Source organism: Cupressus sempervirens, chromosome 3 (genome assembly GCF_028749045.1).
Source record: "Cupressus sempervirens isolate cs-2001-9-10 chromosome 3, ASM2874904v1, whole genome shotgun sequence".
In the NCBI taxonomy this organism is placed as follows: Eukaryota; Viridiplantae; Streptophyta; class Pinopsida; order Cupressales; family Cupressaceae; genus Cupressus; species Cupressus sempervirens.
Window position 1 is genome coordinate 1052782355 of NC_143120.1, and position 12964 is coordinate 1052795318.

A 12964-nucleotide genomic window follows, 5' to 3' on the forward strand; every position below is an offset into this window, starting at 1 on the left:
AAAAGGTTGGAGACTTAATGACGAAGTCTCTTGAAGTCTCCTAGTCTCCTAATCCAAAAAGTGAAGTTTCCCTGAAGTCTCCTGATAAAAATAAATGTACAATATAATATTAAATTATTTTATGTATTTCAGCCCTCATTTTAATGTTTTTTAATGCAAAAATTAAGACCAATGACAATTTAAATGTTTTGAGAGTATGATAGATGAAGACCTTGAGATGGATTATCACAACCTTGTGGAGTAGATGATAGTACCATCAACATACTAGTACTAGATAGATTTCTGGTTTTTGTTTATTGTAGTAAGTTTGTTCATTTTTGTTTGCATATTGGCACTTTAGCATCAAAATATACTTTTTGGAATTTAAAATTAATGATAATCTCAGTGATTATCAATCTGATATGATGATCATATGCAATATTCGGAAAACAAGTATCACTATGAGATACAGTAATGTGATTATGTGAGTTTTGAAATATTTGACTCTATTAATGTGACATTACCATTATTATTTACTGTAGTCTTTTAGTTTTACAGTATTACTATTTTGTATTTAGTATTATACTCTCTAAACAATTAAAAAAAATTTGCCATCTCCAAGTACCCCCGTCTCCTATTTTTGAAAAATTGCTTTACCGGTACCGGTACCAGTACTGGAGGCCTTTAAGTCTCCCCGTCTCCCAGTTACCTTGGTGATTAGTAATGAAGTGGTGTGATTAGCACCAAGGAAAGGAGATAATAATGAGACATATTTTGCCAATGCGATGCCTCATTCCAAAAACAAAATATATGAAGTCATTCATGATAATTCTAACAGCATCATCGACTTGGAAACTTATTTACCTTTTATCCTTAATTGGATATGATCTTGTGAGAATCAGCCTACTATTATAATATTAGAGGAGCTTATGAGGGCCATGATTGCAATAGGTGAAACAGTCTGCATTGAAACTCTACATTGAACAAGAATAATAATAGTAATTAAACTTCAACAAGAATTGCATCCACATGCTCCTCTAATATTATCTATAACACAACTATCATCTGCAAATTTTTCTACAAAGGAGGCTTCACAAATCTGAAACAATTAAATGCATTATGAAATACCTGACTGATATCTCCAATTCTAGCTAGGTAAGATAGTTTCACTACTGAAAGCTGTGATCCCTTAGGGTTCTTATCCTAGGATAAAAGGCTTCAAGATGCTCTCCAAATTCAAATAAGAAAATAATCAAGCATATTCCAAATGAAGCCCAAACTGCTCTTTTATAACCCCTGATAATTTACTTTTGATGGATAATATTAAATATTTAAAATAATTAATTCCCTTCATCCTGACTATAGCCTAGAATTAATTAGTCTAATAAGTCTCCTGAAGTGACTTTGTAGAAGGGGACATTACAGTCAGCCAAATTCAATTGGCACCAAAACCTCCACTGGCATGCTGTATCAAGCAAAAAATAAATAAAAATGAAATCACTTTTGGTGGAAAAATGCATTGTTTGAACTTTGTACATTTTGGCAAAAAAGTGGCCTAAGTGCCATGAAAGTAAACTAATGTGCAAAAATATTCTTCATTTGTGCCAAAATGTCCATAACTTGTGCATATGTACTTCAGTCTTGTTTCTTTTGAAGCTATGGAAAGTTCTTGTTGATGACCAAACAATGGTGAAAACAAAATTAAAAAAGAATGAAAAATTTAGAAGTGGTGTGAAAGCATGCTTGGTTGGCAGCTTGTATAAAAATGTGCAAAATACCACATAAGTGTGATGATGTGGCAAAGCGCTGCATAAGTGTGTTGGCAGGCCAAAGTGCCACAAAAGTGTGCTGGTATACCATAGTTCCAAAATGCTTTTTAGGTGCTTCAAAATGACCATAACTTTTGCATACAAACGCGGCTTTTCATCCCATTTTTGGTGGTCTAGGCAAGGGGATCCAATGAAAGGCTCCCCTGCCTATTAGCCAGTAGTCTTACAATATTATGTGCCATGTAGAAGCCAACACATCAGTGTTTTATTAATTCAAAATAATCTGCATCCTACAAGGTGCAATAGGTTGATAAGAAGCCTAACTTTCTACTTATATGCATTTCGACATGCCTTGCCAACCATGGCTTATCACAACACAGTAAACTAAAGGATTTCTTTCATCCTCTACCTCTTAACTTTTCTCTATTCACATGTTTTTCCTCTCTCAAGAAATTTTAGTAACTATTCTCTAGCAACCTTCTGATTAATTACTTCTCTAAGCTCTTCTCTATGACTATCCTCAATTTGATTCCCTCTCTCTCACTTTCCTTGAGTGAATAATCTCTCTTTGTTTTCCCTTATTATGTGTTGCCTTTGAACAAGATACAAGATTGATGCTTTTATTTTTCCAGCCTTCAAGATAACTGCCCAACAGTTTCTTTGCCTTCTCATGATTGACTATGTTTCTGCATTGTATCAGGCAATCATCCAACTGCTATTTTTAAAGTCAGCCAATAACTTACATGACTGCTAGCAGATAGCATTGTCAACAAAATGTCCACCAAGAAGAATATGTACCACTGCCATGCCAGAGGAATGAACAGTCATGCAAGAAAGAATAACACACGAGGATAAGTGAAGAAATCACTTAGGAAGAAAATACATGGCACAAGCTTAAGACCAATTGGTTGCCAATAGAGGAAAAGAAGCATTGCATACCCAAAAGAAGATAAGTGGGGGTCAAAGTAACAAATGCACCAATCATTTTACCCAGCTACCCAAATTCTGCTCATGCCATACAATAACGCAAAATGGACTGAATTTGATAAGCTGGATATGTAAGTTAAATTGATTTAAATACAAGACATGTCAGATGCTAGCAATTTTTTTACTCAATCTGCTAGCATCATTGATTATAACCACAGGTAATAGTAATTGATTGAATAAAATTATGAGACCCTTGATGCAACCGCACATGCTTCACTGCTGAAGTTGTTGCATATGTCAACAAAGATAATAGATGCTTCTGAGGTCCCTTCCTGCTGAAGTCACAGCTGCTACCAAATTCACCTTAGGCTGCTTTTGATAAAGATAATAGTTGATGAAGTTTGTTGCTTCTGAAGTTGCACAGATAGATGCTAATGAAGTGATTCAGGTAGATGCTCACGTGGTCTTGCATTGGCATAAGCTGATGAAGTGTATAACAGGTTGAGGAAGTGAAACCATGCTTCTGCAAAGCTATTACATGTAGAAGTGGATTCATGTTGCTGCAGAAAATGAATTTGTGATTTGCTACCAAAGTTGGCTAAAATGTTATTTCTCCTTGATACTCCTTTGAGCATGTCCAGAAAAGTCCTCTCAACCATCCTTACTCTATTTTTGGTTGATAAATAATTATTTGTGGACCTGGATGACCCTACATCACAATTGAAGCTTTGGGAAGCTCTTTTTGATGGCTACAAGATGGAATGATAATTTTTTGTTCCAAGATATAATGGATGGAAGGATTTTATTATGAGATAGGTATGTTGCTTCATGTAGTTCAGAGTATTTAAAGAGCTCTTTTGTGTTACCAAAGGAATATGAGGGTCAAAGCGGCAGTCAAAGTGTTTACAGGATATAGAGTGAAGGGAAGTGATCTTTAGGGATTTATTGCTTTTTAAAAAAGTGTGGAGACTGCTATTTCTAGATGATACCTAAAAATAGAATCAACTGTTCAGAGAGTAGGAGCTATTTTTCATTTTTTCTAGGATTTATTTTTATCTAGAAAAGAAGCTTTATCTAAGGATAAACTTTATTAAAAATATTTTTGAACTCACATGCAACTTTTATTTTTAAATATTTTTTTATATTAAGAGACATGTTGATGCAACTGTGCAATTTGATGCTCTAAAACCCAACAAGGTGTCATATTTGAAGAAAGTACTGGTGCATTTTGATGGATTGTGGAAATCTGATATCTCTGAATGGCAAATTTTGCTACTCATTACTCTCCTACAAAATTTATCTTTTGAATGATGTTTACTTGTATTTCTTTGAACTCATCTGTCAATATGTTCAAGATGAAAGTCGAGTGTCATTTTTTCTCACATCTTTTGTTGCTTGCTCCATGCTAAGAAAAGTTTGTCCACTGTTTAGTTTATGTTATCTATTGATGAGGTCATTTGTAAGAGGAAACAAAGAGACACTTCAAGTGCAGGGAGTCTTGGCAGTTGGTATATATGTCAAATAGAGATGAACGACACAACTAACTGAGCTTGATGAGCACATAAGTGAGACATATTGCAGAGTATGCCTAGAAGAGAATCTTGAAAACATTTAATTGGCAAACAAAAGCCAAAACACATAATCATGGAGGTATCAACAATGTTTAAATGGATAGCACAGACTAAAGGTATGCCTTAATCAAATCAAAGGCTAAGTGAAATGGAAGATCAGAAGGGATGCCTATAACATTTTTCAAGAGGTATCACTGACTAAAATGTGCACCTAGCAGGAGGATAAGTGATCTAAGTGACAAGAATGCATACCTGAACTGTTTTTAACTGGCTGAAATGGATTAAAAGTGCACTTGGTGGTCTGATTGGTAAGTCTTAGAGTGGCAAAAGAGGTAAAAAAGCATATCTAATTGTTGAAAGATTACTTTATTGATAGATGTAGAAAAATTGTGCTTGGAACAGTTAAGAAGCATTCAAGTGATGTGGATGGACATTAGACATGCATAAATGTGAAACAACAGGGGTGAAAGGTAGATTTGAATCCTTTTAACTTGCATACAAGGGTGAATAATTAGCCTTTGGTCAGGGTACAACAAGTTCTGTGGCATAAGGGAGTGTTAGAGCATGTTTGATAGGTGTAAAGTTGTGTTACTGAATCAGTGAATCAGTAGAAAGAATAGACATACTCAGTTGGAGTTGGTTTCAGGTTTGGATTGTCTGTGGAGTTGTCTAGGGCATGAGTTTTGTACACATATTTGTTTGGAATCATTCATGAACATACTTGGATGATTGCAGTGGCAAGCGACAAGTTCTGTGCTTGTACATTATGTTTGACAGTCATTTTCTTGCACATTGTGTTTGATGAGCTAGGAAACAAAAAATGAGAGGCATCTGTTTTCTTCATAAGTCGTGAAAGATTTCAGACTTCAGCAGTCTTTGCGAAAAGTGAGAATAAATCATAGATTGTGAATGTGGATATGGACCATAGATTAAAAAATTGCAGATATCTCTGTGAGAAGTTCACTTATCACGAGAAGTTATATGTGGCGAAAAATTGCATAACTTTCGCATGAGAAATATCAAAGAGAAATTGGAAACTTATTGCAGATAACTTATCCAAATATATCCGATAATTTGGTAATTGATCACGATAAGCCAGAAACTTATCGGACACAGTCTCAGCCTATCTGAATTAGGCTTATTAAGTGTCTCAGGCCTTCTGAATTTTAAGTTTTAGTAATTGGACATGTTCTTCCTGTTTTCTTTAATGGTTTATGTGACAGTATAGTTCTATAGTTGACCATCAATATGCTTGCTCAAAAACATGTTTTGGCTTTCTAACAGATATATTGATGGTCACCAAGTACAGCTTAGAATTTCCCGCATATATTGATGATCATAATCATGTTTTAGAAACTTGGAATATGAAAAATATCAGTGCTGACCAAGAATGCAATGTGGTCACAGACCACTAAAATCTGTGAAATCCCTTTGAGTATTTATTTTGGGCCAATATCAGTTTTCATGCAGGTTTTCCTGTCAGTGAATTCTGAACTTGACGAGAAGAGTGGAGATCGGGGCACATTGTTAACCAACCATTTAATAATTACACAGGAAAACACAATATTTGAAAACAGAGCACATAATTGGTCGTATAAGCCAGGTTATTTACCAGGTTAAAAACTTAAAATAGAGGAATTTGAAAATGATTGCAGGAAAAAGACTTCTATATGGTTTATGGAAGCCAAGATTTGATGCTGTTGAACCTTTGGAAAGTGGAGCTGATACAAGCATCTAGGGCTACACACCCTCCCACTCCAGTAGTTTTTACTGGAGTTATTAGAAAGGGGAAGAGAAAGATGTAGACTATTTTGATATTGTACTTGTATTTTCTTATAGTTTACAAAGACAATTTGCTATTTTAATTTTGCTTCTAAGTTCAGACTATCAAACTCTAGCCATTAGCATTTCACATAAGGATATATATATATATATATATCAGCTTGTTTGGTTTGTTGACTCATTAGATGCATCTCCTTACTGAATTTTGCAAAAATAATACATTTCTAATTAAGTTTAAGCAGATTTTGAAGTTCCTGATATTTTACCGATAAGTTTCTGACTTATCTTTGACATTTCCTAATATCTTTTTTTTTGCTCTCAGCGATAAGTTGCCGATAATGACATTATGATATAGACATCAGGTTGGGATGACATTTCTACTAGCAAACATTTTTAACGGGCTTGCTTCTGAAAATTTTGCTCTCTTTGGTTGAAGCATACTTGATAATTCACATTGTCACTCAAGCACAAAACCCCAAAATATGTTGCACTTGAGTAGATCTGGCCAACCAAATTCAGACATGTTGATGTTATTATTAATTGTGATCTAACAAATATTTAACTATATTAATTAATTGAATAATATTAATAACACTGATTAATAGTGAGTGACTATGGTTCCACTTGTGGGATTTTCCATTGTCTTATCTGTATGCATTTGTTTCAGCCATCATTTGAAAATTCCAGCCAAGCAAACAAAATGCTGCATCCATTGGATGTAAACACGCAAGTGGTAGTCTTGTGCTCATGGTATGAACATCCAAAATTCATTAAAGAAAATGACATTATCTTTTGATGATTTTACAATTTAATTTATGCTATAATTTCATGAAGAAATAGGGAAAATGGTTGAAGCCTGAAGGTATTTTTCGCTTTTATGCACTGAAATTATCAATTCAATGTGTGTAGAATAGTTTGCCATTTTCTGATCGATGGTCATCATAATCTTCATATTCTAGAGAATCTGGATAACTAATAACAAAATTTCTTGACTTCTGAAAGAATTGTCAATTCATCAGTCAGAGCTCCAATTTCTTTGCAATCCAATGAAAAAAGGTTTGATAGGGGTAAAAAATGCTTGAATCTGTATTTTGTGATTTTGCCACGTCCTTTTGAAATTATTTGAGGAGATCAGATACTCATTTTCACATCCTTAAAGTGTTTCCACATACCGACTCTTCTTTAAAATTGTCTTCAATTGAGGGAATATCTGTAAATGTTTCCAGCAATTCAACAGCATATATGATGCACTTCCTCTTGTTTATAGAAACATGATCTAAATCTCTACCATTTCTTCTTAATGGCTGTTTCCACAACTCATATTTCTATTTCCAATGTTTCCAAGATCTTTTTGCGATTATTTATGCTACTTAGAATTGCAAATGTTTTCTGCCGAACGGTCCAGTTTAAAGTTTACCTTGATTATCTATCCCTTTTCAAAAAATTCTACTCTCCAGGTTCTGGAAGTTTTAATCTTATTTATCGTGCATAATTACTGCGGGCTTACCTTTGTCATTGTTGGTCATATTCTGGTGGCTGAAGCTTTTTGGCTCCCTGGTCCAGATGAAAAGAGAGATGTAACGTGTTCACCTCAGGGAAATCACAGAAGCTATTGTATCATAAGTAGGAAGAAACACAGAATTTGTAGAAGAGAAATCTGACTCTGATGATAATGACTACAGAAACTGAACAAGACAGACTTAAGGAGATAATGTTATCATTCAGATGCATTTTTTATTTAAGGATAATCTAAATGATTTGCATTATTTATTCACTTGCGAAAGAAGGTTTTTGCCATGAAAAACATTCACGAAAGTACAGAGTTGCTTAATAGTCATTACAAATGAAGTTCTCATTGTTTACAGTGTGGATCACTGTTTTTTAATAATTTATTTTTTAATATGTCAGATCACTTGGAGCGTGCCATACCTGAATACTGATAAAAGACGTTGTTCAATTCAAGGGAAAGAAATGTTAAATGGTAAATTCTCATGCCATTCCAGGGTGAGTTCCGGAATGTTCCGCTTCTTATAGTAAATTGAATCAATTTATCTTAATTGTCAGCTACTTTTGATGCTTCGAATTTGGCAAGTATGAATGGATTCCGATCACAAGGTTTTATCCTCAATGACAGGTATCTATTGGCTTTTAATCATTTATCCTGTCATTCCTATTCAGGAGTTGACTAAATGTCTACAATATTGGAAATCTTTGTGAAATCACGTGATCAATGAAGGCGTGGTGATGTAGCTTGGAGGGTATGGTAGTAGATATCCATAAAAGGAGCTTAAATTATGCTCGCTTTGAGCTCCCAAATTTGTCTTTCTCCAAAGGAGAAAAATATTTTGTATATTATGTGTCTTTTTCCAAATTAATGTTTAATATCAAATTTGTACCTTTCTCATTGTAAATGACTTACTCTAATTGTTTCTAAAAGTAAAATGTGTGATAGTGCATTATTAATCGTTTAAATTCTTGATGAATAAATAAATAATGTAGGAGCTCTTAAGAACTTTACATAGTTATTCACTTATTTCTTAAATATTCTTTTATTGCTCAACTTTAGAGGACCTTGCAAATTTTGTCTCAAAATAGTGTATGGACAATCTATCTTTTGTTCTATTTTAGTAATTAATTGGTAAATTTTGTTTAACAATAAAAAATAAAATAGGGGTGAAAATTTATTTAGTCAGGAAATACAAAGCATGGGTATCAAAGATGTAATTGACCTCTATCTGCAATAATTAAATTTTGCATGTGATCAGAAGCCCATTTGGCTAGACAATTCACAACTCCATTACACTCCCTAAGGATATGAGTGAAAGTGACAAAATCCAAATAAGTACACAAATTCAGGATCTAGTTAACAACCAAGACTAAATGCCAACTAACATCCTCAGAATGTTATTGAGTCAAAAGGTGCACCACCACCTGCGAATCTGATTCATAGATGAGCTTACTCCATCCAAGAGCACAATTGTGCTCTACAACATACAAAATAGCAATAACCTCTGTTAGATTGTTAGTAGAAGGACCTTTCTAAATAGATAACGTAAATTGAACGAACAATCCCCAAGCTATCTCTACTAACTCCACCAATGCTTAGAGGACCTGAGTTTCGCTAAGAAGACCAATCCTTGTTGATTTTTAGAATGCCATAAGGAGGAGGACTACCTCCCCACCCTATTTATCTTTCAAAGAGGGTGTTTACCGAAGAGGGTGTTTACATCTATTTCTTATGAGCTAGCCTCCTGGAAGAGGGATATGGAGACAAGAATAAAAAATAACATCATTAGGTTCAACAACCTCCATTAGGTTACATTTTGTTAAAATAGTTTCTCCAAAGAATGAAGAATTTCTACTACAAGTGGTGAGCACCCAACAACACATTTTAAAAAATTTGACATTCTCCAAGTAGATATGCCAAATAATAAAAGAAGGGCAATAGTCCAAGCAACTTGAAGAAAATAAGTTTTGATAGGCACCTTGCCCCATTGAGGAAAAAACTCAACCAAAGAAGAGACATGCCAACAAGCTTGATTCCACACATCCCACCAAAAGTGTCGTATACGTCTAGTGAAGGAGTATTGTGAAAAGTGATGGGAGTCAATTTCTTCAGTATTAAACATAATACACACATTGAGGGGCCCTGAAAGCCACATATATGCAATCTATCCCAAGTAAGACACTGATTATGGACCACCAACCACTTGAAAAAATTGCACTTTGAGAACTTATACCAAACTTGTTTCCACCAAGGAACTTGAATGTCCCCAAGAGTCTGCCACAACAACTCAACATTACTTATACATTTTGTTTTCCCATACAAATCATTGTTTTCCTAAACCAGAACATCATTCCCATCCAAGCTAGTGCACTCTTTAAGACTCTAGAATTTGAGCCAACACCTTGTCTTCCTCTGATCCTCTTGGAGGCCATTGCAAAGGATGTTTGCAATGACAACCATCAATCCACAAAGTATGGGAAATTTTATAATGGTCAACAATGTCTTAGCCAATAATTGTAAAGATATCATAAAGGCCTTGAAGGCAGGGATGAGTAGAAAGAATAGAAGGGTGACCATCTCAAGGGTCAAGTGAAAAAAGATGTTGAGATTACGTATGATAGATCCAAAAGGGGCCATTCTTAACTGGGCCCCAAGTTTTATAAAGTGTTCTAGATCATAGAACCTCTCCCCTCCAAAGGAAAGTGTGGAACATCCAACACATTAACACCTGACAGATATTTATGGGTGAGAATATGAGCCCAAAGCTGATTCTGGCTAGCACACTAGTGTCAATATTAGCTCCAAGAACTTTCCCATTTCAAATAGTAGAATGTAAGCCAAGGTTGCCCTTATTCTTAGGTTTGTATACAATTTCCTACTTAACCAAGCTCCATTTAGTAGTTGAATAATTCCCGTTCCTAAGAAATTGTTGAGAGAGGGAATTAAAATCCCTAAAAAACTACATGGGAGCAACATGAACAAATCACTTGTATATATGAAGAGTTTGAATAATTGACTAAAAATAGTCAATTAAGAAGTAGTAGATAACCAATCGCAAGTCCAATGATTAACATTCTGATGTAGCTTCTCAAGAAAATAATTTCGAGATGATTTGAGATGTCTACCAATTGTAAGAGGAATGCTCAAATAAACTAAGGGAAGAGAGCCAATACGAAACTACAAATGTCAGTTAGACACCTTTGAATGGCTTGAGGGGTATTGAAGAAGAAAATGGAGGATTTAGACTCATTGACTTTTGACCTGAAGCTGCAAGGTAAATATCCAAGGTTTCCTAAAAGATTCAATATCCCAAACATGAGCTGAGTTGAGCCCATAAGAGATGTGTCATCCACAAATTGGAGTTGTGAGTGTTGGGGCAAGCCATTCTCACATTGCCACCCATGAAATCAAAGCCTTGGACAACTTAGACCTAGGGCCAAAATAATAAATAGGTAGGGTGAAAGAGGATCCCCTTGATAACAAAAGAAGAAGCATAAGTAACACAACTCATAGTCCAACTTACCCATTCTGGACTAAAATGGAAGGCTAAGAGAATGTTTTGAAGAAAACCCTATTTGACTTTGTCATAAGCCATGGCCATGTCTAATTTAATGAACATAGTTCTCTCCTTTGAAGTTTTCATAGAGTGAATAACCTTAGAAGCCACCACTGCCCCATTTAGAATCTATTTACCAACTGACATATCCCCTTGTTCCTCAGAGATCACCACAGAAAGACAAGTTTGGAGCCTCTTTGCAATCCATTTACTGATAATCTTATACGCCATATTACATAGCGCAATATATTGAAAAATTCAAATTCACTTCCACCTTCCTTTTTGGAAATGAGAGCCAAGAAGACATAATTCAAGGCCCGAAGCATCTATTTATTATGAAGAGATTTTGCAACAATCTCCAAAAGATCCAAATTATAATGTCCCAAAATTCTTGAAACAATTCCATAGGGAAACCATCTAGGCCCGAAGCTTTATCTTTGTCCATTCTAAAACAACCTCTTCTAAGGCATCAAAATTAGATGGATGAGAGAATCATTCATGGGATTGGTGAGAAGAGAGGGAATATAAGAACATATCAAATTCTTCTCCACAACAGTAGGAGGGGAACCTTAAAAGAAAACAACAGAATAAAAATTTTAGGTCTCGTGGGTAATAATTGACAGAGGAGATTTGAAGACCTTCAATGTTAAACAAGAGAGGAAATGTACCCCAGTTACAACAAGCTTAAACAAAATGATGAGAGAAAGTGTTTTTCCTATCCCCTTCTTGCAACCAACCAATTTGAGCCTTCTATTTCTAATAAATCTCCTTTTGAAGTTCCCATTCCTCAACATCCCACATGGCTTGAGATTCAATTTTCCAAGAGCATCAAAGAATCAAAAATCCCAAATTTGGCGAGTAATCACTGCATGACAGTCAAGAGCATTCCTCTTCCAAGATTGAAGGTTACTAAAACATGACATATTCCATCCATTTCTTAAGGTGATATTTAACATATCTAAGTTTCTTCTCACAAAGAAACATAGATGTTCCATATGCATGACCATCCTCTCTCCACCACTTAGCCACCAAATCAAGCAACAAAGAGTCCCAAAGCCACATAAGCTGAAATTTGAAAGGAGGAATCTTTGGGCCAAAAAGAAGAAGAAAAGAATTCAATTGTCTAGTGATCAAAACTTCTCTAGTTAAGAACTTCAGAACTAGTAACCAAGTAACCACCCACACAAAAATAAGATACAAGAAGCCCATCTAGCCCTTTAGGAATTGCCTATTGCCCACTTTGTGTATTGTTCCAAGTGTGACACAAAGTGGGTGGGGGTAGTTGTTGAGTAAATGGATCCAAAGGAAGCATTCACCAACTCCCTACTAGAGTTATACATAGAAGCAAACAATTGGCCACTGATAAGAACTTCTCTAGTTAAGAACTTTAGAACTAGTAACTAGGTCACCACCCACCCAAAAACAAGATACAAGAAACCTATCTAGCCCTTTAGGAATTGTATCTTGTCCACTTCGTCTATTGTTTCAAGTGTGATGCAAAGTGGGTGGGGGTAGTTGTTGAGTAAATGGATCTAAGGGAAGCATTCACCAACTCCCTACTGGAGTCACACACGGAAGCAAACATAAATATGAAAGAAATACCAATTTATATTGAATGCAATGCAAATATGCTGAGACAATCTTCTTAGAATGTGCTAGGCATAAGGCCTACTTAGTTGCAACCATATACAATCAACGAGCTTAGAAGCTTGAGCTTATAGAGCCAAACTTATGTTATTTTTCTTCTACCTATCTTAATACTAATTAATCACTATCTTATACCTCAAATATATAGCCATCAAGACCATAAGTCGACCAAACCAAGCATTTATTACAAAATATAGGTCCTGCCCTTAAGGGAAAATCAACAACC

At 35.1% G+C, this 12964-nt stretch overlaps 1 protein-coding gene across 4 annotated transcripts in view; it reads left to right on the forward strand.

Annotated features, from left to right (window-relative positions):
- LOC149570351 (APO protein 4, mitochondrial-like) overlaps positions 1-8439 on the forward strand; it is a 72085-nt gene extending 63646 nt beyond the window's left edge. The window contains exons 6-7 of one of the 4 annotated variants that reach the window (XR_016362923.1): positions 7937-8032; positions 8163-8439. Coding sequence is in view for 2 of the 4 variants with exons in the window: in XM_089822992.1 (XP_089679118.1) it covers positions 7937-7968 (32 nt within the window). In the remaining 2 variants the exon portion in view is untranslated. The remainder of the gene's footprint in view (positions 1-7936; positions 8033-8162) is intronic. The other 3 variants (XR_016362924.1, XM_089822992.1, XM_089822993.1) reach the window with 3 other exon arrangements.
- The last annotated feature ends 4525 nt before the right edge of the window (positions 8440-12964 follow it).